General features: G+C 34.3%; 3 protein-coding genes across 3 annotated transcripts; 2 read left to right on the top strand and 1 right to left on the bottom strand.

Annotated features, from left to right (window-relative positions):
- Nucleotides 1–16,059: 16,059 nt before the first annotated feature.
- On the top strand, nt 16,060–17,168 carry LOC111790047 (bidirectional sugar transporter SWEET7b-like). The gene is made up of 5 exons (XM_023670824.1): nt 16,060–16,139; nt 16,230–16,446; nt 16,527–16,688; nt 16,762–16,881; nt 16,951–17,168. The coding sequence occupies exons 1-5, from the start codon at nt 16,060–16,062 to the stop codon at nt 17,062–17,064; spliced, it is 693 nt and encodes a 230-aa protein (XP_023526592.1). The 3' UTR covers nt 17,065–17,168.
- Nucleotides 17,169–20,026: 2,858 nt separating this feature from the next.
- Nucleotides 20,027–21,573, bottom strand: LOC111791451 (bidirectional sugar transporter SWEET5-like). Its single transcript, XM_023672803.1, has 6 exons — nt 21,262–21,573; nt 21,138–21,174; nt 20,839–21,055; nt 20,578–20,739; nt 20,371–20,490; nt 20,027–20,277 (listed from the first exon to the last, which is right to left on the bottom strand). The coding sequence occupies exons 1-6, from the start codon at nt 21,302–21,304 to the stop codon at nt 20,104–20,106; spliced, it is 753 nt and encodes a 250-aa protein (XP_023528571.1). The 5' UTR covers nt 21,305–21,573; the 3' UTR covers nt 20,027–20,103.
- A 2,608-nt stretch (nt 21,574–24,181) lies between these two features.
- LOC111791758 lies at nt 24,182–24,682 on the top strand. The gene has a single exon (XM_023673228.1). It carries the CDS (start codon nt 24,182–24,184, stop codon nt 24,680–24,682), a length of 501 nt encoding a protein of 166 aa, XP_023528996.1.
- Nucleotides 24,683–27,062: the final 2,380 nt, after the last annotated feature.

Here is a 27,062-nt window from a genome sequence, read left to right as displayed (position 1 = left end):
TCTTTGAATTTCTGGCATACACACTACACGTCATAATCATTGTTAGTCACGACTTGAGTTTAATTTTTTTTGGGTCGTGACATTAGCCAATGTGGAACTCCCTCCCAAACAATCCTCCACTCAAACAAAGTACACCATAGAGCCTCTCCTAAGGCCTATAGAGCCCTCGAACAGCCTCCCCTTAATTGAGGTTCGACTCCTTTCTTTAGAGCCCTCGAACAAAATACATTTGTTCAACACATGAGTCACTTTTGAGTACACCTTCGAGGCTAACAATTTCTTTCTTCGAATTCTATTGACATGGCTAAATTAAGGACATGTCTCTAATACCACATTAGAAATCACAGATCTCTACAATGGTATGATATTGTCCACTTTGAGCACAAACTCTGATGACTTACCCATCCATTTTGCTTTTGATATTGTCTTTTTTGGGCTTTTCCTTCTAGGTTTCCCCTTAAGATTTTTAAAATGCTTATGCTAGTAAGAAGTTCTACACCCTTGTAAAGTATGTTTCGTTCTCTTTCGAACCGATGTGAGATCCGACGAGAGTCCTATTTTATTACTTATGGTTTGCATTAACTTCTGTTGTTCGAGATAGGTTGAAAGGATATATCACATATGTTTAGTTATTCCTCACATACCCACCGAAGGATAGGAGTGGAGGGTCTAGAGTCCATTATTTACATTTATTTTTTATATTTATTTTTATCGAGGTTGGGTGAGAAATTGGTTGGGATTGAATACCAACGTTGTGATATTTGAAGAGCACTATGTCTGTCATTGTCCCTTGCAGCTGGCAGCTTCTATGCCCACTCCCCGCAGCATTCAAGGATACCAAAATCCCCCAAATTTCTTCTCTCACGGTAGTGGTAACTCATTTGTTATTCAATAGCTGTGTTTGGACCGCTTATGGCATCATAAGTATGATGTCTACAGGTATCTATACTTGTCACTACAAATATTTCTAAATAAATAAATGAAAACCCAAGTTTGAAAATATTGTATCATATTCATTGAATTTGGTGTGGGGTAATTGCTCCAAAACTTGAGAAGAGACTCTTCTTGCTACAATTTATTTCCAAAAATATATTGGTGTTGTATTTTTGATCCAACTATGACACTGTTCTTCAATTCAAACTTGTTATCTCTTGCTACGTCGGTGGGATCGTTTTCTCCCGCCACACACCCACAGTAGGGCGCTCAAATTTGGGACGCTGTTTACCAGGTTTTTCCTCTTACCTCCATTATTTCCATCTCTCCCGCTTCCTTATACTAACCAATCCACGGCCGCCCTAAACTAAAGTATTTAGGGTTTCAAAGGCTTGTTTTTTAAATTCCTAATGAATTGTGATTTGTGTTGTTGTTCTTCTTCTTCTTTCGTTGGGCTTCTGGGTTTCAATTCATGGTTCTAAGAAACTGGTTTTAAGCTTACCGGAGAAACTGGTTTTATCCTGTCAAGTTTGTGTCCCTTACCTATGAGATGAAAGAGAGAATAATTATAAGTTTATAATTCATGAATACTACACTATTGGTGACAACTTTTTAGAGTTTAAAGTAATAATATCATATCATTTTAGGTTGAATTAACAAGATAAAAATTTAGAAGAATTTTTTTCAAACAGCCTGACAATCAAAAATTAAGGGTGTACATTCAACCCGACAATCCGGACCAATCCGACCTGAACTAAGGGTTGGGTTGGATTAGCATTTCGGATAGGGTTGGGTCTATTTTTCCGAATCCAAACTGAAACGGTTCAGTTTCGGGTTCATGGACAAAACCTTTGGTTGACCCGAGTGAAATAAAAAAAAAATATATAATATATTAAGACTCCTCCCGTATTAATGGGTATGCAAGAGTGGTACTAAGGTTGGTTCAAGGATACTCACTATCTCGACATTATATTTTAAATTTGCAATTCATAGTTATTTGGTTAATAAATTATATATATATATATATATATAATTATAAAGCATATTCATCTATCCAATAATTATAAAGTGTGATAAATAAAACTTAAAAAAAAATTGAACATCCAATCTACTCAACCCTCTATTTTATAATTATAAATGGTAGATAAATAAAATTAAAAAAAAAAATTTACAATCAAACTTCGACCCAACCTGAAAGAGAGGGTTGGGTTACCAATCTAACCAATTCGAGGTAAAAAAAATCCTCCAACCCCACCCAACCCTGACCATATACACCCCTAACAAAAACTCATTCGAGGTAAAAAGAAATCCTTTGATCCAACACCGACCATACACACCCCTAACAAAAACTCATAATTTGGTGGAATGTTTACAAAAGTGGTGAGGAAAATGTTGAGGGATTATACCATTCATGACTAGAAATCTAATGATGGAGAGAGAAAGAGAGAAATTTGGGTGAATTTGCTAACTTTGAATGCCGCTATTCTAAGGAGTGGACTGGGTCATAGAAGGTGACAACTGCCACCGACAATGACATTTTTCAAATTTCCATGTGACGGAGACAAGGGTTTTGTGGACATCGTGCATTTGTGTTGGGCCTTGGGCTGGTGTATCCAAATCTTCTTATAATATTGGGCTCATTGGTCTTTCTTGGGTTCTCTTTTAACCGTTTGAGTTGAGTTGAGTTAGGTTGAAAAATACGAGACAGATGGGATTGTTGGGAATCAAGTAATAGCTCTCAAAAGGTTAACACAACATCTCCCCTTCTTTTTTTTAATCTAACTATCCAACCAACTCGGGAATAACCAGCTTTCAACTCGTTATCATGCCTTGAAGATGACTATGATAGCAATCTTGAAATAACCAACGTACAACTACCGTTAATTAGTTATCATCATCTGAAAGTGACTATGATCATAACCATGAAATAACCCTAAGCGGTGAGAGAACCGTGATTCATTTTCTTTCCTGGGAAAAGTAAATGAATTTTAATGTAGATTTTTATAATTTTTATAATAATAATAATAATTATTATTATTTTTTAGGATTTAGCAAACATGATCCTACGGTAGGTATCATGAATATTTGTTTTATGAGTTTTTTTAACACCTAAAATTATGGATAGGATAAAAAATTAGTTTGAATCGATTTAAAAAATTTATTATAAAAGTGAGGCACCTCATTCTATATATATATATTTTTTTTTCATTCCTGCTTAAAGTAAAATATTTTTACAGTTTTATTATTATTTTTTATTTTTGTTATGTATAGTAATTTTCAATTCTATTGAATACTTATAAATTATAGATAAATATATATATATATATATATATATATATATATATTTTTTTTACAAAACCAACCGGAACAATCCAATTCGAAAATAGAAAGTTGGGTTACGAAAATTTTAGGGTTGGATTACTCATCCAACTCACACAAACACAAAGGGTCAACAAAGTCAACTAATAAAACTAATAAAATATATTTTTATTTTCCTTTGTTTTCTCTAGCTTCCGAAGCAAATTAGGGCTTTTTATATTACTTGCTAATTTATTCATTAGATTCCAGTTTGTGGTTTGAAAGGATGGTTTAGTGGAAATAAAGAATGTCTTAACTGGTTTCATTTATGAATTAAGTGTTACATATGTTTGGGGTTTGCTTCATTCCCCCGCCCCCCCCCTTTTTATTTGCAAACAAACCCTTTTCCTTTCGTCTTGTAACAATGGTGAGTTCCGCCGCTGCCCAGGAGACCCTTTGCAGCCTCGCTAATCTCATCTCCTTCGCCCTCGTCTTCCCTCCACTGTGAGCTCTGTCTCTGTCTTACTTGCTTACCCTAAACCTGACATTGTTGTTTACATTTCTGAATGTCACGTAATTCAGGCGAGCAGCTTATAAAATCATAAAAAGAAGGTGGGTGGAGGAGTTGGAGCTATGTCCTTACCTTGCAAACCTTCTACACTATATGCTTTGGCTCATCTATAAGATTATTCAGCCTCACTACATTTTGTGCATCCCCGTTACTCTTACTGGCTTGCTTGCCCAACTTCTTTATTTGTTCATCTTCTACCGGTTTTCCGATAACCCTGGACTGGTATTTTTCTTTAATTAACTACTTTAATTATACTAATATATTGCTTATGTGTCTTTTTTATTTATTGTTATTTCAATTTACTACTCTTTTCGTATCTTTATAATTTATTTGATTATAGATAGATGACATTCATGTTCACGCCATTTAGGTGAGGTGTCTTGAGCAAACATTTTCATGGTATCATAACCCTTTCGATTTAGCAACTACAATCCTTTATTTTCAAAGTTTAGTGCTATTTCTAGTTTGAATTAGTTATGAAATATATCATATTCTAATCATTTAATATTTGAAAAATATATTAGTTAGGGAATATAGGTTAATATTCGTAATTAGTTAAACTTGATTAGTAGTATATTTTATTTTATTCTCAAGATTTAGTTAGTTTGTATTTTTGTTATTGGTAGGTATTAGTTGATATGTTGTATCTATTTAAAGTTGTGAATATTAATGAAGATCTAACCTTTGATCTTTGACATAAACACATTTTCTGACTTTGGGGAAACTGGTTAGGGCTAGTCATTTGCTTAATCAAGGCTTTCTGATTTGAAAGAGATTCTCTAGTTCAATTATTGTAGGTTGATTTGCCCACCTTGTATTGAGGAAATAAAGAGCATAAAATCTTTTCGTAATCTACGAATAAGATAACGCCGTAATCGAGCATCACTCACTGGCTAAGATAACGTCGTAATCGAGCATCATTCACTGGCTAAGATAACGCCGTAATCGAGCATCACTCACTGGCTCCTCAGCATCTAATTCTGAAACTTCAGAACATCGATTTTCCATTTTCAAAAAATATTCTTCAATAGAAAAATTACCTTGAGCTACTATAGCTAGTTCATTCTCTAGAAATTGCAACCGAGCGGTATTTTTCTTAGTGAACAACTTTTGAAGTGTTTCTCATACTTGCTTTGGTGACTTTAAATCACGAACATGATCAATATATTCCTTGCTAATCATAGTTCGCAAGAAAAATAAGTTTTTCCGCATTTGATCTTCCATTGTCGGCGTAATTCTGCATTCTGTGGAGTATCTGCTGGAATGTCTGTGTCATCATCTTCCATTAAATTCCACAAATTTTGCCCTTGTAGATAAGCTTCGATGCATAACTTCCAATGACTATAGTTATTGCCAACAAGCTTTTCCATAGCTATACCCATAGAAGCACTCCCACTATTCATCTTGTTGAGTAATAATATCAAACCCTACCAACTTGACTCTGATACCAACTGACACAATATCTACCACTCAAAAGTGTGAATAGATATGAAAATATTATTACTCAACGAAAAAATACAAATTTAAGGATGAGAAATAGAATTGGGATCAAAGGTTCAATATTTATTGAAGAAAATCTTGAGAATAAAATAAAATAGAGTACTAATCAAATACCTACAAGTAAAATATAAACTAACTAAATCTTGAGAATAAAATAAAATATAGTACTAATCAAATTTAACTGTTTACGAATATCTAAGATATATAGTGCTTGAGTGGTAGATATTGTGTCACACTGGCTTCAAAATCCTATCATCTTCTTCTCCACCACCACTTGCTTTGATGCCGCAAGGACAATCTGATATATGGTGCTTGAGTGGTAGATATTGTGTCACAATGGCTTCAAAATCCTATCATCTTCTTCTCCACCACCACTTGCTTTGATGTCGCAAGGACAATCTTCATGGCTGTTGCAGATGGAGCCGATTGATTACTCTTCGGCTCCACCCTTTTGACCTCCAAATCACCCTTCGTCATACTCTGTACATACAACCTCACCTTCTCCAACACACTCAGTTTCCCCTTAGCCAATATAGTCTCTCTCATCTTCTTCCCAATCAACCCTTCATCCTTCGTAGAAACCCTAATCTCAGGATTCTATCAACATTCTCTTCAAATATATACGGAATCTCGATAAGCCCATCGACCTTCTGCAGAGATTTACCTTTGGAATCTGGGCGCTGCACTAGCCTCTTCACCAACCAAGTCGCTGCTGCCCTTCTCGCCAAAATTGGCTCCTTCGCCCATTGTGGCGACTCTTTCGGCTTCAACATTGTCTTTGTCCCTTGCTCTAGGTTTCCCCTTCTACTTCTTGGGTTAGACATATTCTCACCGGAGCCAAGGCAACATCGTCGGTGAGCGACGATCCCTCTTTATGTCGCTAAGTCAAGGCAATATCTAGATATTTTCGTTCTATTACAACTTACCATACGTGTCTTTCATTTATTGTATTTCCATTTATTACTCTTCTCATATCTTTATAATTTATTTGATTATAAATACATAAGTTTTACCGTCGACATTCTGACCATAATATAATTGGTGTTGTTATGATTTCAGCATGTACTGGGCATTTGTCTTGTGTACGTACTCATAGTTATGGCTGCCACTGTTGCTTTAGTTTTGTATGAAACCGAAGATAGGGCGTTGAGGATTCAAGCAATTTGTAACTTTTACAATATTCTGATGAATATTAAACCTATAACCATTGTGGTAAGTGATTTATTAATATATGATATGGTTTATTTTGAATAAATAAATTTAGGGTTTACTGTTAACTTGATTCATTGATTGATTGATTAGATAAAGATGATAAGAACAAAGAGTGTGAAGCATGTGTGTTTGGCTGTTTCATTGACAAGCTTCCTCAATGCGTGTGTTTGGACGGCTTATGCCATCCTCAAACATGATGTCTACATGCATGTACGTATAATTGTGTCTACAAATATTTATAAATAAATAAATAAATGAAAACCTAATTTATGATATGAATTGAATTTTGCAGATAAGCAATGTTGTTGGAGTGATTTCAGGTCTTCTTCAACTCATTGTTTATGCTTACTACTCCTTAATTGCTTCAAAACTTGATGAGGAGAAGGCAGAGAACATACCCGTGGATGGAGCAGATACAGTTTATTGATCTCAAATGTGTTGTTAACAACAACAAAAAAAAAAACAGTTTTGAGTACAAATTTGAGGCGTTGGAAGTGTGTATTTCTTGTTTATTTCGAGGAATATATTGTTGTTGTATTGTTTGATCCAATTATGAGACTGTTGTTGAATTAAAACTTGTTTTCTTACATTCCTATAATTCCGGTTGTATTTTTATATATATTGGAGGCGGAATTGGGTCCGGTGCGGCGGTTTGATTTTTCCTTGCCGCCTGAGGGCTGGATGTGTGCCGCTTTTGCATCCAAGAAAGAGCTCATTAATTCTTGAGGGCTGATCGAATCCAGAAGAATGCAAAAAAGGCAAAGAACAAAATCAAAAAGGAAAAAAGAAAGAAAGAAATAAAGTTTCTTTGTTTCAAGTTTTCATTTTTTTTTTTCATTTCAATATCGACTTCATTTGGTAATTTGTGTATAAAAGAGGTGTTTAGATCCTTTTAAGAACCATTCTCATTGATTTTGGGATCACACGTTGCTTACCATGTTGGTTAAGGCGTTGAAATGTGTTTAGATCCATCTATTATATTGTTATTATTTAATTCCAATAATATATTGTCGTTGTATTTGTCAGTTAGTAACTGACTCGCTTGTCCTCTATTTTATATTCCTGTAATTGATGTTTGGTCGTCTTTAATTATATGTTGGAGCTGGAATCTGTATTCCTCTCTATGTTGGAGACGGAATTCAGTCCGATGAGCGGTTTGACTTTTTCTTGCCGCCTGAGGGCTGCATCGATCACATACCCTCCCTCCGTCCCCTTTTCTCTCGTGCTCATCATGTGTCTTAGAAATCACGACTCTCTACAATTGTATCATACTGTCTTCTTTGAGCATAAGCTTTCATGTCTAGGATCGCTTTCCGATCCGCGGCTGGGATCGCTTTCTACCGCCAGAGAGTATGGAGCTGAAATTTTGGAGGCTGTTTAACAGGTTTTTTTCTCTTAGCTCTATTATTTCCATCTCTGCCGCTTCCCTGTTCTAATCCAGGACGGCTCTAAGGTACGAATTCCATTTGTTCGTGTTAATTTTATTTAATATTTCTGAGACTGCCATTATTTCGTTCATATTCCTTGGAATTCCTGAGATAATTAAGGAAAATTGTGAATATATTCTCAAATATTTAGGTTTTGAAAATGAATTTTGAGTAATTGGGTTATTTTTATTTTTTATTCATACTAGTTTGTAACCCCCTCGATTTTAATTTAAAGATTTTTTATTTGAAATTATCCTTTAAAAAAAAAAAAAAAAAAATCTGAATTCTATAAATTTCTTTCTTTTTAAATCTTAAACTCAATTATTATTATTTTTGATAACTTATAGTGTGTGAGCAGATTAACAAAGCCTAAACTTTTTTTTGGAATTTATTGTTGGTTGGGATTGAGATATTTATGAGTTATTGTTGGTTGGGATTGGATATGCATGCACTTGCTTGATGTACGAGTTATAATGTTGGAAACATGTTTTGTAAACTGTTTTAGAATCTCTTGTTATTTGACTTGATTGTTGCACTTCACATTTCCTTCCCTAGACTCTTTATTGTGTCTAGTTTCTATAACCATAAGGTTGGAGGGGCCGACAGGGTTATATTCATGGGCGTAGAACGTGCGTCAGGTGGGTTGTGCGGTTACTTTTGGGCCGCGGGCTTCCAGATGGGTTACTGGGCCGAATAGGTGACTGGGCTACAGATGGTTGTTGGGTCGTGGGCTACTGGGCCGAATAGGTGACTGGATTTTTATTTATTTATTTAATTATTATTAGTTATTAGAGCCGGATTTTTAATTTTGTTATAAAATTGTGATAAATGTATTTTGCTCCATATTACTGCTGCTTCTTGTTTTTTCGAAGATTTAAGCACCTACTTCAATCACTTAAAAACCAGTAAAATTTCCCATTTTCTCTGCAAATAATTCCTTATCTCTGTAACATGGTGACCGCCGCCGTTGTTCTCTGCAATCTAGGTTATGTCACCTCCGTCACCCTCGTACCACTTACATCGTAAGCTCTCCTCTCTCTCTCTCTCTCTCTCTCTCGCTCTCTTTCCCTTACCCTAAACCTAATATTTTTGTTACATTTCTCAACATCATGTAATTCAGGCCAGCAGTTTTTAAACTCAGAACTGCCAAATCGTTGGAGGAAAGAGCCAGATCGTTGGAGAATCTCCGGCCATATGTTTACGTTACAACCCCTCTAAACTCTATTCTTTGGATCATCTATAGGCTTCATGAACGTGGCTGCACTCTCAGCCTCCCCGTTACTGCTATTTGCGCGCTTCTTCAACTTGTTTATTTGTTCATCTTCTACAAGTTTACCGATAACCATGGACGGGTATTTTTCTTTAATTACTTCTTTATTCTTTCCATATTAATACTAACCATAATATAATTGGTGTTGATCTTATGCTTTCAGAAGACACTGCGTAATTATCTTGTGATCGGGCTCATACTTACCGGAATCCTTGTTGCTATTACAAAGCTAGTCTGGCCAAAAACCGAAGACTGGTGGTCGGCGATGGGAATAATTTGTAATATTTTCAATATGGTGATCGCTTTTTACTCTCTCACTGGCGTGGTAAGTGATTTATTAATATATGATATGGTTTATGATCCAAAAAATAAGAATTAATAATGTAGGATTTAATTTCATCTTGATTCATTCATTCTTAGATAGAAATGAAAAGAAAAAAGAGTGTGGCGCATGTGTCCATTCCAGTTTTAGTCGTAAGCCTTCTCAATGCCGTTGTTTGGATGCCTTTTGCCATCCTCAACCATGGTGCTGTTGCCATTGGTGCTAAGGTACGTATAATTTGTTAGATACGACTCTCCATAATGGTATGATATTGTCTACTTTCAGCATAAACTCTCATAGATTTATTTTGACTTTGGGCTTCCCAAAATGACTCACACCAATCATGATCACTCTTATGCTCAAAATGGACAACATCGTACTATTGTAGACAGTCTGTTCATCTAACATAATTGTCTCTACAAATATTTATAAATAAATAAAGGAAATCTTAATTTGAAAAATAAGATTTAAGAATGAAGGTGGGATTGAAAGTGTAATCTTCATTAATGTTAACAACCGTTAAATAGGATACAAGCTACCAACTAATACCTAACGATAAGGAAATTATTCAACTAATTAAATCTTGAAAATAAGGTAAAATATACTACTAACCAAATCCTAAGATAAAATTACTGACATTTAAGATATATTCGATAACTAATTATTATAATATATTCTCTAAATATTATATCTTAATACTCCCCTCAAGTTCAAGTTGGAGAGTCTATGTCAAATACTCCCAACTTGTCTTTCAAAAAATCATATTGATGTCTTCTCAAATCTTATGTGAAAACATATGCCAATTGCATTTTAGTCGAAACATAACACGGTTCGATAATTCCAGCTTGTAACTTTTCTCGAACTATATGACAATCTATTTCAATGTGTTTTGTACGTTCGTAAAAAACTGGATTGGCTGGTATATGTAATGTTGCTTGATTATCACAATACAATAATGTTGGTTAGGACAACAGAACTTTCCAGTCTTGAAAAATGTATCTTAACCAAGTTAGTTCTAAACAAGTATTTGTCATAGCTCGATACTCCGTTTCTGTAAATGATCTAGACAGATTGGTTTGCTTTTTAGACTTCTAAGAAATAATTGAATTTTATGAGGAAAATGCAGAACCCAAAAATAGACCATCTGGAAGTTCGACAATCATCCTAGTTAAGAACCGCAATATGCTTGTAATCTTAAGTTGTTTTCAGATGGTAGTAGAAGTCTTTGACCAAGAGTACCTTTGATGTATCTCAAAACTCGAAGAGCTACTTTCCAAAGCTCCCAATGTAGTTTTCTTGGTTCATGCATAAATTGATTGAGCATGCGAACTGAATACACTATGTCAAGCCTAGTAATAGTTAAATATATTAATCTGTCAATCAATCGTCTGTATTTACTTGAATCATTCAACTCCTCTCTTTTTGTTAAAGAAATTTTCAGATTTTGGTCTATAAGAAAATTTTCTGGACGTGCTCCTGTAAGACATGAGTCTTGAAGAATGTCTAGACATAAAATTTCATTTTCTAGATCGAGAAAATTCAATGCCTAGGAAATATTTCAAATTTCCTAAATCTTTAATAAGAAATTTCTCGAGTAAACTAGTCATGATATGTTCAATTTCTTTGAGTTCATTGTCTGTCAACAAAATATCATCAACATATATAAGAATTGCAGTGAAAGAAGTACCTTTACTTTTTAGTAAATAAAGAGTAATATACGTTGGACTGAGTGTAGCCTGCATTTTGTATAGTGGTAGAGAATATGGAGAATCAATTGCGAGAAGCCTGTTTTAATCTATAAAGAGAATTTGGAACCGACATACTGTATTCTACCCCTGTCGACGAAAATATGGTGGTAAAGACATATCGAATTCCTCGTCTAGATTACCATGGAGAAAGACATTTTGAACATCCAACTGATTAGTGAACCATTTTTTAGCAGCAACAATAGTGAGTAAGCAACGTAAGTGTAGTAAGATTCGTTGTAGGAGAAAATATCTCTTTGTAATTAATACCTTAAACCTGAGTGTTTCCCATTGCTATCAGTTGAGCTTTATAACATTCCACAGAATCATCATAGTTGTATTTAATTTTGTGTCCCTAACGACAGCCAATAGCTTCATGGCTAGGTGGTAGAGAAACGAGAGACCAAGTATGATTGCGTTCCAAAGCTGCAATTTCATCATTCATAGCATGCTGCCATAATGGGTCACCAACTGCCTCGTCATAGGTTTTAGGTTCTGTCTAGGCTGTAATAAGAGCTAGAAAACTACGTTGAGTAGGAGAAAAATGAGAGAATGAAAAGTAATGATGAAGGGGATACTTAGTGCCAGTTCTAGAACTTGAGCTAGAGGTTAAATGATTGGTTGCAGAAAACATCTTATAATCATTATGCCAAGCAAGAGTCTGTTTGGTACGAGCTGAACGTTGGAGTGGAGTTAATGTATCAAGTGGGATAGGATTAGAATTAGTGGGTGAATCTGGAGAAGGAATAGAAGGTGGAGGATGACTAGAATAGATGTTTGAGTTGGATGAATCATGAAGTGGTAAAATGGGAGTCGAAAGAGCTAATGTCAAAGTTTGTGAAGCTAATAAAAAAGGAAAATCATCTTCACAAAAGTTAAGATTACGGCTGATAAAGAATTTGTAAGATTGTCTGTCATACAACTTGTAACATTTGTGACAACAAGGATATCCTAGAAAACACAAGGAATTGCTAGAGAATTGTATCTGAAAAATTGGTGGAGAATTCTTTTGTGAGAATTGATCGTAAAGATCAACCCACACTTGATGAGCTATCTTGGCGTGAATAATACCTTCAGCGATATCTGCTTCAATGGAATGAGTTAACCAAGATATTATCATACTCTTGCATTGATTATAGAGTTCAAATTCGATTGAATTTGCATCTCGAGATGGTTCTTCAATTGTGCTAACAATGAAGCCAATTTTTTATTATTATTATTATTATTTATTATTATTATTTTTTTTTTGCAATAATAGCATGCATAACTATCTACTCTAGGATTGGTAATTTGTTCCATTTAATTTGATTGAAACAAGTGATTATCTATCGTGGCTGATTAAGTATGTGTTAAATCAACCTCCGAAATTTTGAAGTTGGATTTGACTGATTCCGCTATAAAGAAAATTTTGATATTTAAGAACATCAAGATCGGTGTTCTGATACCATATTAAGAATGAAGAACAGAAATGGGATTGAAGGTGCAACCTTCATTTATATTTTAGATAGTATACAAATTATCAACTAATACGTATAAAGAAAAATATTCAACTAACTAAATGGTGATAATAATATAAAATATTCTGCCAACTAAGATAAAATGTACCACTCTTAAAAGTAGGAAGAAAAAAATTTATATTTTGGCATATTTGGTAACTAATTATTATAATAAATATGTTATCCAAATATTATAGAGATGATATTAACTAAATTTTTGCAGATAAGCAATGGTGCTGGAGTAATTTTGGGTCTTCTTCAAGTGATTGTATATTTCTACTACCGGTGTTTTCCTTCAAAGGATGAGGAGAACGCTGAGGAGAATGCTGGTGAGGAGAATGCTGGTGAGGAGAATGCTGGTGAGGAGAATGCTGGTGAGGAGACGGCTGAGGAAAATGCTGAGGAGAATGCTGAGGAAGAACTCCCAAACATGCCCGTGGTTGGATTGATAACCCAACCTTCTATTTTCAGGTTGGGTTGTCGGGTTGNAAAACTAGTTTGGAGTACAACTATCTGGGGTTGGAAGTGTGTAGTATGTTGATTTGATATCGTTTATTTCCAACCATATATTGTTGTTGTATTTTTAGATCCAATTATGGGACTGTTGCTGAATTAAAACTTGTTTTCTTACACTCCTATAATTCCGGTTGTATTCATGTATATAGGAGGCGGAATTGGGTCCGGTGAGGCGGTTTGATTTTTCTCATCCACTTTCCCATCCGACGCTGTTTAGCAGGTTTTGCCTCTTAGCTCTATATTATTTCCATATTATTTCCATCTCTGCCGCTTCCCTGTTGTAATCCAGGGCGGCGCTAAACTAAAATATTTAGGGTTTGAAAAGCTTGATTTTTAAATTTTTAATGAATTTGTTCTTGATGTTCTTCTTCTTTTGTTTGGCTTCTGGGTTTGAATTGATAGTTGTAAGAGAACGACAATAATTTTATTATATAAAAATTGGAAAACTGAATTACAAATGCATAAGCTCACCCCGAGAAACTTGTTTTATACAATCCTTGATTTAGGGTTTTAGGGTTCTTTTTTTGAGATTGTTAAGAGACAAAAAGAAAAAGAAAACAGGAATTTAGGGTTTTTGAAAGAAAGTCGGAATCCATCTGAACGGCTGTTTTGAGTCAAAATTTTGCTCGACTTCCTTCCCAAGAATTGTTCATTGGATTTGGAAGAACCATTCTAGACGTTCGATTTATTCAAATCCATCTATAATGGAAGAAGAACCGAAGGTAAGCATTTCGAATAAGGAGTGGGTAAGAGAGTGTGGTAAAGTCGATTTCAGAAAGGAACCGAGAGCTTTAAGCGGGTAAGAGAGTGCAATTTTTTTTGTGTTTTGAGAACGAAGAACTTCTCACTTTGATATCTCTTACCAAAGTTGTTGCTTTTATGATTCTTGTTGCTATAAAAACTTCTCGATTAGATCTAAAGATGTCGAAGACTGATTGAGACTAGAAAAATACAAAACGCATACGAAAAAAGAAACATAAAGTTCAAATACTTCTCTCTTTCATATATCTTAGCTATTCTAGTTGCTCAAGTAGATCTACCACTTTCGTGAAGGAAGCATGAAAGATCGAGGTGTGTATAGTCTTCCCGCCAAATCTTTACTCCATTTATGATTGAGTTCAAGAATTTTCATTTTTTTTTTTTTTTTAGATATTACAAAAAGGGTTTTAAATTAAATTATCTTACTTGAATAAGTGAGATAGGACTCTCTAATGATTTAAAGAATTTTATATTACTTTGAAAAAGACTTGGGCTTTTTATATTATTTGTTAATAAAATAAGAAAGAAACATTCACATCACCAAATCTTATATTACATTATTATATGTCTTATTTAATTGGCCTAATATTCTTTCATAATTATTATTTCATAATTATTCTTGTTCTTCTTCAATTTCTTCTCCCTCCCAACATGGCGATCGCCACCGTTGCTCGGAATATCCTCGGCGTCCTCGGTACTCTCATCACCTTCCCCCTCTTCTTCTCTCCGCTGTAACCTCTCTCTACTCTCTTCTTTTTTACTTTTTTACTTTTACCCCTCCTTCCATCTCCAATATTATTATTCTTCTCATTTTATTCATGTGTATAACATTGATATTTTCATGTGTATTTTTTCCCGCCACATATAATATGAATGGTATGAAAATGCATAAAGAGAAAGAGGAAGGGTCCAAGATAGATGGGCCCGACGTGGAATGAGATCCAAGGCCCAACAAGCCCATCTATCTTGTTGGATAGACCACCCCCAAGGTCCAAGACAAATGCATCAACTGCAAGTCGTTTGGATTATAAGTTTTGTTTAAAATGATTAGTTAGATGCTGTCAAAATAAGATATTCGAAAATCACATTATTACAATTTCTTATAAATAAATAATATTTTTTATTTTATAACCCTTTTATTATATTAATTTGCTGAGTTTACTTTTATTAATTGAAATTATTAAATATAATTTTACTAATTAGAATCTAATTTAATTTTATTGAATAAAAAAAAAAACTGACCCACCTAACCCACCTAATCTGGATAGATTTTGTTTTGTGGAAGCCTGATTGCGCCAAGTACGCGCCTGAATCTTGGGATGCTCCCTCAGCCTTTGTCTCAAAATCTTTATTTTGTACCTCCCCATCCCCCTCTCTCCTTTCTTTTTCTTCCAATCTTATTTGTTTTTTTTCTTTTTTTTTTTCATTAAAAATTAAACCATAAAATTTAATTCAATTAATATTTATGTTAGTTTAGTTTCTAAATCTTTCAATAGGTCCGTAAATATATATTTTTTTTTTCTTCATCTTGTCGCAAGAGATGTAGTAGAATGTTATATCAATAAAGCTTGGTAAGTCTTCCGATGTGATATCAATAAATATGAGGCGGTGGTGGTGACCGTGGTGGTGGTGCCGCGGCCGCGAGGGTGGTGGAGCAAAAGATGGTGATGGTGCAAATTCTTATTCAACAACTTTTAAAAATAAATGAATGTTCCCCCGGTACCAACTCTTATAGGGAAACTTCCTCCGTACCAACCCTTAGAAAATCCACCTTCCCGCTATACCCTCAGGTGCACAAAATTGGACATTTGAAAAGTAGTGAAAGCGTGTAGAGTGTATAGAGTCAGTAAATCCACCTTCCCGCTATACCCTCTGGTGCACCTTCTATGACCTTTGTTGTTTTCTCTGCTTTTACATTATAACCTTGCTCATTTAATGACACAATGTTGTTTCATAAGTCTTCTTAATCTTCCTCCCCTTACTCTTTGTTCTTCAATTTCTCCTCCACAAATGGTGAGTGCCACTGTTGCTCACAATATCCTTGCCATCCTCGGTAATCTCATCACCTTCGCCCTCTTCTTCTCTCCACTGTAAGCTCTCTCTACTCTCTTCTTTTTTTTACTTTTACCCCTCCTTCCATCTCCAATATTATGATTCTTCCCATTTTTCATGCAATTCAGGCCAGACTTTTACAAAATCATAATCACCAAGTCGGTGGAGGGCTTCCACCCACATCCTTACCTTGCAAATCTTCTAATCTCTATGCTTTGGGTGTTCTATAGAATGCCCTTCATTCACCCTGACCACATTTTGGTTGTCCCTGTTAATGTTACTGGCTTCCTTCTTCAACTTGTTTACTTAGCCATCTTCTTCTATTTTGCCGATAACAAACCACGGGTATTTTTCTTTCATTAATTACTTCATTTTTCTTTTCAAGTGCATACTAACCACAATTGGTGTTGGTGTTATGATTTCAGAAGAAATTGGGTATTTGGGTTGTGATGGAGCTCATGTTTATGGCCATCATTGTTGCTATTACAATGCTACTCTTGCAACAAACCAAAACTAGATCGCTGATGATGGGAGTTATTTGTAATACTTTCAATATGGGGATCTACATTTCCTCCCTCACCGGCGTGGTAAGTGATTTTGTTAATAATCTATGATCCAAATTAAGAATTAATAATATCTATCTTGATTGATTGATTATAGATGGAGATGATAAGAACAAAGAGTGTGAAGCATATGTCCTTGGCTGTTTCATTCACAAGCTTCCTCAATGCGTGTGTGTGGACAGCTTATGCCATTCTCAAACATGACATCTACATGCTGGTACCTATAATTGTGTCCACAAATGTTTATAAATAAATATATGGATATGATATGAATTGAATCTTGCAGATAAACAATGGTGTTGGAGTGATTTCAGGTCTTCTCCAAGTCATTACATATGGTTACTACTGCGTTAATTGGTCCAAAAACATACCCGTGGAAGGAGCAGATACAGTTTATTGATATGAAATGTGTTGTTAACAAAAAAAAAAAAGTTTTGTATTTTTAGATCCAATTGTGAGAGTGTTTCTTCAATTCGAACTTGTTTTCTTAGATTCCTATAATTACGGTTGTATTTATGTATTGGACGCGGAATTGGGTCCGGTGGGTCGGCTTGATTTCTCTCATTCACTTTGGATACGACGCCGTTTAGCAGGCTTTTCGTTTTAGCTCTATTATTTCCCTGTTGTAATTCTGGGCGACCCAAAAGGAAAAGATTTAGGGTTTGAAATGTTTGAACTTTAAGTTATTAATGAATTGTGTTTTTTTTTTTTTTGTTTTTTTTGTTTGGCTTCTGGGTTTGAATTGGTGGTTGTAAACCCAATTTGAGAAAGGAACGGAGAACTTTGGTGGCGGTGGTGGTGGGAAAAAGAAAAGGAGAGAGAGGGAAATGAGAGATCGGAANGCGGTGGCGGTGGCGGCGACGGTGGTGGTGGTGACGGTGACGATGGCAGCAGCGGAGGAGGCAGCAGCACCAGTGGTGGTGCTAGTGGTGGTGGAAAAAAGAAAAAAAGGAGAAGGAAATGAGGTGGTGGTGGTGGTGGTTGTGGCGGCAGCGGTGGTGGTGGGAAAAAGAAAAGGAGAGAGAGGGAAATGAGATGGTGGCTTAGGGTTTGAAAAGCATGATTTTTTTAATCGTTAATGAATTGTGACTGATGTTCTTGTTCTTTTGTTTGGCTTCTGGGTTTGAATTGATGGTTGTAAGAGAAAGTCAACAATTTTATTATATAAAAAATTGGAAAACTGAATTACAGATGCATAAGCTCGCCGGAGAAACTCCCTTTAAGAACCCACGCTGCCGGAAGTACAAAAACTCAATGTTTCGTGGGATTTTTACAACAATTCTGACCAAAATCTGGATGCCTTATGCAATCCCTGATTAGATCTGGAGAAAAATACAAAAGGGGTTTTAGAGTTCTTTTAGGGTTTTTGCTACAGAGTTTGAGAGAGAAACTCGGAATCCATCCAAACCGCGGTTTGAAGTCAAGATTCGGTCCAAAGGAAGGAATTGGCTTTGGGAAAACCATTCTAGACGTTCGATTTGTTCAAATCCATCAAGAATCAAAGAAGAACAACGAAGAACAACGGAACGTAAGTATTTCGAATAAGAAGTGGGTAAGAGAGAGCGGTTTGAGACTTGAGAAAAGTCTTACCAAAGTCATTTATGAACTCAAGCCAAATCCTTACTCAATTTCAAAAAAAAAAAGAAAACCCCAACTAACAAATCTACTCAATAAAATGAAAATCACAAACAGTAATAACAGTCAGTACAAAAACTCATGTTTAGAGCTTACATCATCCTTCAACGACTGGGAGTTGGAGCTTGGTTGGTTCCAAAACTACTGCAAAATCTGCAAGTTTTTCCATAAACAAAAAGACCCAATTGAATTAACCCAATTTCAGATCGAAATCAATGAAAATATGGAAAGTGTTAGAAGTACATACCAATATGCAGATATCAAAGTTGATGAGAGCATACACGATTTCCAGATGCAACCATGGAAGAAGTTGGGCAATGAAAGAGTAAACGGCATCTACTTCGCAGTGTTTGTCTGTATCACCGTTTTGTATTCAACAATTGAAGTTTAATATTGTAACCCATGTGCATGTGGATGCAAAATATGTTAGTTTATTTTCAATGAATCTTCAACAAGGTTAGAGGAGATTCATAATAATATATTGTTGTTGTATTTTTCAGACCAAATAACTAAGGGAAATTGTGAATATATTCTGAAATATTGTGGTTTTGAAAAGCTTCATGTATAAATTGTTCATGAATTTTGAGTAATTGGGTTATTTTTATTTTGTATTCAAACTAGTTTGTAACCCCTTGATTTTAATTTAAAGATTTTTGTATGATAATTTGAAATTATTCTTTAAAATAATAATCTGAATTCTAAATTTAAGAGGGATTCCATTTGATTTTGTATGATAGACTTGTAAATTGTTTTGAACTAAGGTTTTTTTTTTTTTTTATTATTTTGTTAATAANTTTTATATTATTTTGTTAATAAAATAATTATATTCCATTTTGTGCTTACAAAAATGTTTTAATACAAATAATTAATGTCTAACTTGGTTTAATAAGTGTTAGCTTTGATTGACTTTTCTACGTTGCATGTCTTCAAATTCTTTACCTTTTTCTGTTTAATTATTTAAATAAATTATATTTAATTCCAATTAGGTAATAATTTCTTAAACTTTCAATTTTGTATTTAATTGTGATTCCAGTAAAGAGAACAAAACAACAGTTATGGAAACCTCTCCCTCTCTCCCTAGTAGACGCGTTTTAAAAATCTTGAGGGGAGATCCAAAAGGAAAAATCCAAAGATGACAGAAGACGTTAGGCCTTGAACCGAGTGGATTTGGTGGGGTCCCACGTCGATTGGAGAAAATAACGAGTGACAGCGAAGGAGTTGGGTTCTGAAGTGGTGGATTATGAGATCCCACCTCAGTTGAGAAGGAGAACGAAAACCTTTATAATGATATGGAAACCTCTTTAAATTTAGGAGGTAGATTGGGATGGATTGAAACCTCTTTGATTTTAATTCATTAAATCTCTAACCAGTATAGACAAATGCACTAAATCCTCCGACCATAGTCAATAGGCACTATCACCTTCTAAATGGTCGCAAAATTGGAAATTTGAAAAGTTGAAATCCGCTAAGAATCGAAGAAGAACCAAAGGTAAACATTTCGAATAAGGAGTAGGTAAGAGAGTATAGTAAAGTCGATTTGAGAAAGGAACCAAGAACTTTGAGTGGATAAGAGAGTGCAATTTTTTTTTGTGCTTTGAGAACGAAGAACTTCTCACTTTGATATTTCTTACCAAAGTTGCAGTTTTTATGATTCTCGTGGTTATAAAAACTTCAACTCTTATAAGAAATCGAAGACTAATTGAGACTAGAAAATTAAAAAACAACAAATCAAAATCCCAAACAATAATAACAGTTGGTTTGAATAATACAAAGCATAAAAGTTAAGATAAAAAAAACAACATTTTTAGACCTTGCATGGTCCTTCTACCACCGACAGTTGGAGCTTGGTCGGTTCTTTAGTTGGTTCTTTAGTTGGTTCTTTCTCTATAATTTCTTCCTCTTTTGAACCCGTCATGGAGTAATATGCATATATAAATAGTTGTAGAAGACCCGAAACTACTCCAATACTATTGCAAATCTGCAAGTTTTTCCATAAACAAAAAGAACCCAATTCAATTAACCCAATTTCAGATCGAAATCAATAAAAATATCGAAATGTTAAAGAACGTACCAATATGTAGATATCGAATTTGATGAGAGCATACGATGTCCAGATGCAACCATTGAAGAAGTTCGCCAATGAAAGAGTGAACGGCATGTACTTTACACTCCTAGTTTGTATCACCTTTTTCTATTGAAACAATTGAGTTTAAAATTTACGTGATAAAAAAATTAAAAAAAAGGTTAATTTATTTTGAATGAATCTAAAGAAACTTACCATGATGGTTAGAGGAGAGACATACATGAGGACGTTGAAAATGTCACAAACGATTCCGACTAACAACGATCGATTCTTTGTTCCATGCAATGCAAGTGTGGTTATGTGAATGACAATCGAAACGAATATGAGCTCGATCAGTATGGATATGCATACTTTCGTCTGAAATAACACGAAACCGCCAACAATGTCACAAATTTTGGAGATTTTTTAATGAATCAAATGAAATTTAGAGGGAAAAAATGAATAAGAACATCATACACGGCCTCTATAGTCAGCAAAAATGAAGAAGATGGTCAAGTAAATCATCTCCAAAACAAGCCCAACGGAGTTAATAGTGATGACCAACATGCTGTCCGGATGAACAAATGGCATGCCATAGAACACCCAGAACATACAATTCAGCACCGTTGCAATATAAGGATCTGGCTTGAACTCCTCCACTGATTTCTTCTTAATTATTTGGTAAAACGTTGGTCTACATAATGTTTTATGTCCATGGAAAGGTTAATTAATGATTCAAATAAAATAAACGAGATCGAAGGAAGAAGAGAGCTTACAATGGCGAGAGAAACAAACCGAACGAGATGACATTGCCTACACAATTAAGAAGTACAGAGACTGAAATGAAACGAAACTAATAAATTCCAACACAAATAAGATAACAGGATGAGAAGTAGTTACCAATAACACCGACGATAAACCGAGCAAGGTCAGCACTAACCATCTTCGATTTCGATTTCAATTTCAATTTCGAACGAAACGGAAATAGAGACGTGAATGAAACGAGGAGCGGGTGAAATTTGAGAGAGGAAGAGAGGTTGTTTAAGAATGAAGAGAAGGGTTTGTTTGAATGTTAATGAAGAGTGATTGGGAGTAGGAATGGTATGTCAGAATGATTCCATTGATTTGGAGTAGGAATTTGATGTCAGATTGATTGATTCAAACACTTTTGTCGGCTTCAAATCTTTGTCTCTCTCCCAGAGAATTTGAGGGCAAATCAATGCATGGGGGGCGAGGAAACAGCGTCAAAATTGGCCTTTATATACCCACAAATGGCTATTTTTTAATTGCTTGAAGCACATGCACTCAACAATTTGATACTCAAATGGGTGTGGATTAGTGGATAATATGTAGGATGGCCCGTGATGGGTGTAGGGATGCTTGTTTTTTCAATTTTATTTCTGACTCACTTTTTGAAAGTGGCAGCTTTATGTATATGGTGACATATATTGATTTTTCTTGAGTTAGGCTTTGTGTAAGAGGCTTTATGAGTTGTCTTTCATTAATTAAGGCTTTGTTTTGTTCATAAATTGGATGGATATGTCACATGAAAGTTGACCTTCATATCCATACCAAAACCCTACTTTATCACTGATAAGATCTGTGTTTCACTAGAACGATATGAAGATCGATCGTTGAGCTGGTTTAGTGTGTCGGGTATTTTTAAGAGTTTAATTGGATCTTGCAATGTCGATTCTTCATAACAAGTGAAATGAGTATGGAAATTACTTAAGGGAGAGAGAGGTTCTGAGTTTTGTCTTGTTTTATGTGACACGCACTACAACAAATTGACAATCCCATACCATTTTAATGCGGTGGCCAATTCGTGCATCTTTGTGGTCTAGCCGGACTAGAGAGCTTTAAACGAGTATATGTTTGATGATGGTTTTGTAAATGTTATTTTTTTAAGATTTATATGTTTAAATATTAGTATAATTATACTTACTCTAACCCATCATGATAATTACAAACCATACTAGAATTACTATTATTTAGAGGCGCATGTGAATTAAAAAATTTATAAATTAAAAAAAAATTGTGAATTATTTTGAAAAAGAAAAAGAAGAAGAAATTTAATCGACAATAATGATGACATCGAATATATGAAAATGATTAACTTTAGATTTTTAGAAATAAAAATATGGGGGATTTTCTGCATGTGATTAACTAGTGAAAAAATAAAATAATTATATAATTATTTTTTAGATAAAAAAAAAAAGAAAAGAAAAGAAAAGAATGTATATTGAAATTAAAGTATCAATCATAGTTCAAACATTACTTAATCCCATTTTCCAAAAAAGAATTTCACATGTGAGAAAGAGAATTTCAAGAACAAGAATATGTATAAAATTTATAAAAAAAAAGTTTAAAAAGTACTCATAATTAATAAAATAAAACTCATTTTTATTCTTTAAAAAATATATTTATTAAATACAATAGAAACAAAATTATATTTTTGTTATTTTGACGTGAACATCCGAGTAAAGAAAAAGTACATAAATGAACCGAGACCTCATCCGAACCAGAGATACAGAGGAAATGATAGTTAATAAAGGTTTAAAAGAATTAAAATTCATAATTAAATTCACTAATAATAATAATAATAATAATAATAATAATAATAATAATAAAACTTTGGTATGATTAGCCAATAGTATATTTTATAACATGATTCCATTGTTACAATATTTATGTAATTTGAAGCATAATTAAATTCAAGTTGTTCATTTTATACCATTTTACAACATATTAATTTAATCATTTTTTAAGCAAATATATAATAATATGAAATAATAAAATTAAAAAAGCAGACTAGCTGGATTTCACAAGCTTTTTGTTTCCATTATTCTCCATTTTACACCTTTACAGACTAACGTGCATTTGGAATACAAAAAAATTGGGCCAAGGCCATTATTGTCATTTTACATAATTATATTTGTATTTTTTTTTTTCATTTTTTGTGGGTTGTTTTAATTCTTTAAGATAAATAATTTAGATAATTGATAATTTATTTATTTCCTTTAATTAAAAAAAATTTGCCCTTTTCATCAAAATGACTGATTATATTAGAATTACTCGTTCGAAACACAATCCAGACATCGTGATTAAACACAATAGACCAAACTCAAAAGAATTTTGCTTAATCACATTTTCATTATTTGGTAAATAATCATACAATAATATATATATATATATATATACTTCATTCACTATTTTGCTCGTATAATAACAAACATTCGTCAATTATATATATTTTTTATTATTTTATTATTATTATATTGTCCATCGATATTTTCTTAAAATTTAGATGGTAATGCTTATACCAACGTCTTAAACCTCATTCCTAAATAGGATTTCAAATTTAATGATTAAAAAATAAAAAATAAAAACTTATTTTCTAATTAAAAAATATTTATTTGTTGATTTAAATATTTTTATGATTTTTTTATATTTATACTATTTGAAATATTTATTCATATTTCTATTGTCTAACATCCTTTATATTTTTTATAATATTTTTAAGTAAATTTTTTATAAAATGGCTTTTTAAAAAAAAAAAAAAAAAAAAAAAAATAGACGTTATATTTTGTAAAAATATTAAGTTTGAAAATATATTTACTTTTATTTTATTAATTTTGAAAATAAAATGTTATTTATAGTTAAGGAAAAATGAGTTGAGAGAATTAGGGAAGGCCATTGATTATGGGGCAGTTGAGGAAAACGGTTATGATACAATCGCATATAAAAACAAATCCAACGCCAAATTCTCAATCAGAAGAAGCCTAAAAACCCTAAAAAGCCATCAATTCCCAATTTCAAAATGGCTGAAAACCGCTTGGTTTCTTTCTCACTCCTATTTCTTGCCGCCGCCGCCGCCGTCGTCTTATGCAACGGCCAAGCTCACGGATCCGACATCTGCGACAAAGCCGACTACGCGCGCCTCTGTCGGTTCGCAGTGAAAGGGTCGAACGACCCAAGAGTTGCCCTTAAGAACACCATCGAAGTGCTCATGTCTCAAACCGAAAGCGCCAAAGCGTCGAGTCAGAGGCTGGGGAACTCGCAGTTCATAGCGGTGTGCACCGAGAACTTTGACTCCGCCATCGACGACCTGGTGAGAAGCCTCCAGTATTTGGAGAGCAATGACAAGGCGAGCCTTCAGTCCAGCCTGACGGGGTCGCTGTCTTTCTATGTGACGTGCAAAGATACGTTGGCGGAAGGGGGAGATGGGGTCATGAAGTTGGCTTCAAATCTGTTGATAAAAGATGATATGCTGCAACGTATGGGTGCCAATTCTTTGTATTTGGCTTCTTTGTTGAGATGATTTTCCCAATTGCTTCCTACTTGGCTGCTTCATTGTCAAATATTTTCATTTATTATTCTTATAATAATTCAAAACTGCGACCCCTAAATTATATGACAAAAACTATTATCTCAATTACTTCCCTTTGTATTATTGGTTCCCCGCGAAAAATGTCAGTAACAATCAACTTGTCTTTGAAAAGAGAGTGTAAGTCAATTAACACTTTTGTCTTCTCAGTACAATAACACTCAATTTGTCAAACTCATCATGTCTTTGAGAGGGGAGGGTAGGTCAATAACACTTTTGTCTCCTCCAGTACAATAACATTGAGAAGAGAGTGTAGGTCAATAACACACTCTTGTCTTCCCAACAGTGAGAATAAAGAGGTACAGAGTATAGGTCAAGAACATTAAGATATAATATTATATTCTATAAATAATATATTTTATAAATATTATATCTCAACATCGACTGATATAATTTTTTTTAAAAGTTAAATATTATTTATAATTTTTTTTAAAAGTTAAATATTATTTAAAAAGTATTATAATTTTGGAGTTTTTTTTTGGCCGAAACAAGATATAATGGGGTGAAATAAAATGGTGGGCAATCTAACGAACTTCAAAATTTATTGTTTTGACTTTAATTGCACAAATTTTGTTTTTGGGCAAAACAGAATATAATGGGCTGATGGCCAATCTTTTAGCTATGAATTTACTAAAGATGTAGAGCCAAAAGAGAAGCAAAGATGTTGTCCTTCGTAGCCATATACTATTAATACTATTAATGCTGATGCTTCACATGTACAATGATCATACTAATATATATACAATATATACAAAAACATGCATCACTTTAACTCAAATAGTTGTAATCCTGAGATTCCATATTGATTCGAGAGAGGAACGAAACCAATCCTGAGATTCCATATTGATTCGAGATAGGAACGAAACCAACGGTTAGATCCCACAAACCAACTATTCGATCCCATCCTTGGAGAAAGGAACGAAACCAACTATCCGGTCCCACATCAACTGGAGAGAGGAAGTCCGATCCCATATCGGTTGGAGAGAGGAAGTCCGATCCCACATCGTTTAAAAAGAGGAAGCCCAAACCTCCCAAACCTTGAGGGGAAGCAAGTATGGAAGGGAAAGTCCAAACCTTGAGGGGAAGCAAGCCTAGAAGGGAAAGCCCAAACCAAGAAAGAGAGGGATGGGGTTTCTCTCACTTTTGGCATAGCAGGCCCCAACAGGAGGCCCACACGATGGGTTATTAGCTCAATGGATAGATGGGTCGATTCAGGTGAGATTCAACTTTCTATTCACTTGTGGGATCCAGGCGGTCATAAGGGACCACCTCAACTCCTCTTCTCGAGAATTCAAACCTTGAGAGAAAACTTGGAAGGGAAAGCCCAAAACTTAAACATATCTATTCATGTGGGCTTGAACTCTTTGAATAGAAAGACAAAATAGAAATTCATGAAATTGTACGGGACAAAAGGGCAGACTTTTCATTAAACATATTTAGTCACATAACTAATACGACCCAAATAGTTGTAACAGGGCAAAAGACGTAAACATATTTCCACCATTAAATCGTGACATTTCATATCGGGTTTAGATCACACTCATACACAAAAGGGTACACCACTAACCAATTTAAGGTATAAGAGATAAGAGATGGGTATCTAAGAGCTTTTAAACTCTCACACCAAGTGCCCTCTCCTTTACTTTTCTCATTCAAAAGCACTCTAAAAAAAAACGCCCTATCCAACATTACTTCCAACTCTTGTTCACTCAAACTATTCACAAAATGAGCTAAAGATAAGGATCGTTTGTATGGGAAAAAAAAAGTGTAGCTTTCACGCCCACATCATGGACCTCCTTCCAAACAAGCCACTGCTTATGCGCTAAGGCAGCTCACCCCGCCCATGCCGCTTGCACACACTCTCCGTTGGAGCTTTAACCTGAGCTTCCTCCACAATTCAACACTTCGTGGAGCATGTCACTTTCTTTTTAATGCATGCAATTTTCAATCCCATTTTCTCTTATTGCCTTTTTTTTTTTTCTTCTCCCACTCACAAAAAGAGATAGCCTTTTGGTTCATTCCCCCCATAAATGTTTCTTTTTTTTCATCAAAGAAGAAAAACCCAAGTTGAATTTGAATCCTACTATCCTAGAATACATGTTTTGATCCTATAAGATATCTAACGGGTCAAAACAAATAATATCTGTTAGCTGTGAGGGCTGAGCCAGACACTAAAAGGTGTGTCAAAGTGTCAGAGGTGAAATATCTCTCACTAACAGACGCGTCTTAAAACGGTGAAGCTGATGGTAATATCGATGTTTAAATTTTGAGTATTCAAAATAATGCTTTTAGATCATTTAAAAAAAAAAAAAAA

The sequence above is a fragment of the Cucurbita pepo genome, chromosome LG03 (genome assembly GCF_002806865.2).
Source record: "Cucurbita pepo subsp. pepo cultivar mu-cu-16 chromosome LG03, ASM280686v2, whole genome shotgun sequence".
NCBI classification, from domain to species: domain Eukaryota; kingdom Viridiplantae; phylum Streptophyta; class Magnoliopsida; order Cucurbitales; family Cucurbitaceae; genus Cucurbita; species Cucurbita pepo.
The sequence above is the reverse complement of the archived record's forward strand: the minus strand, read 5'-3'. Positions and strand labels throughout refer to the sequence as shown.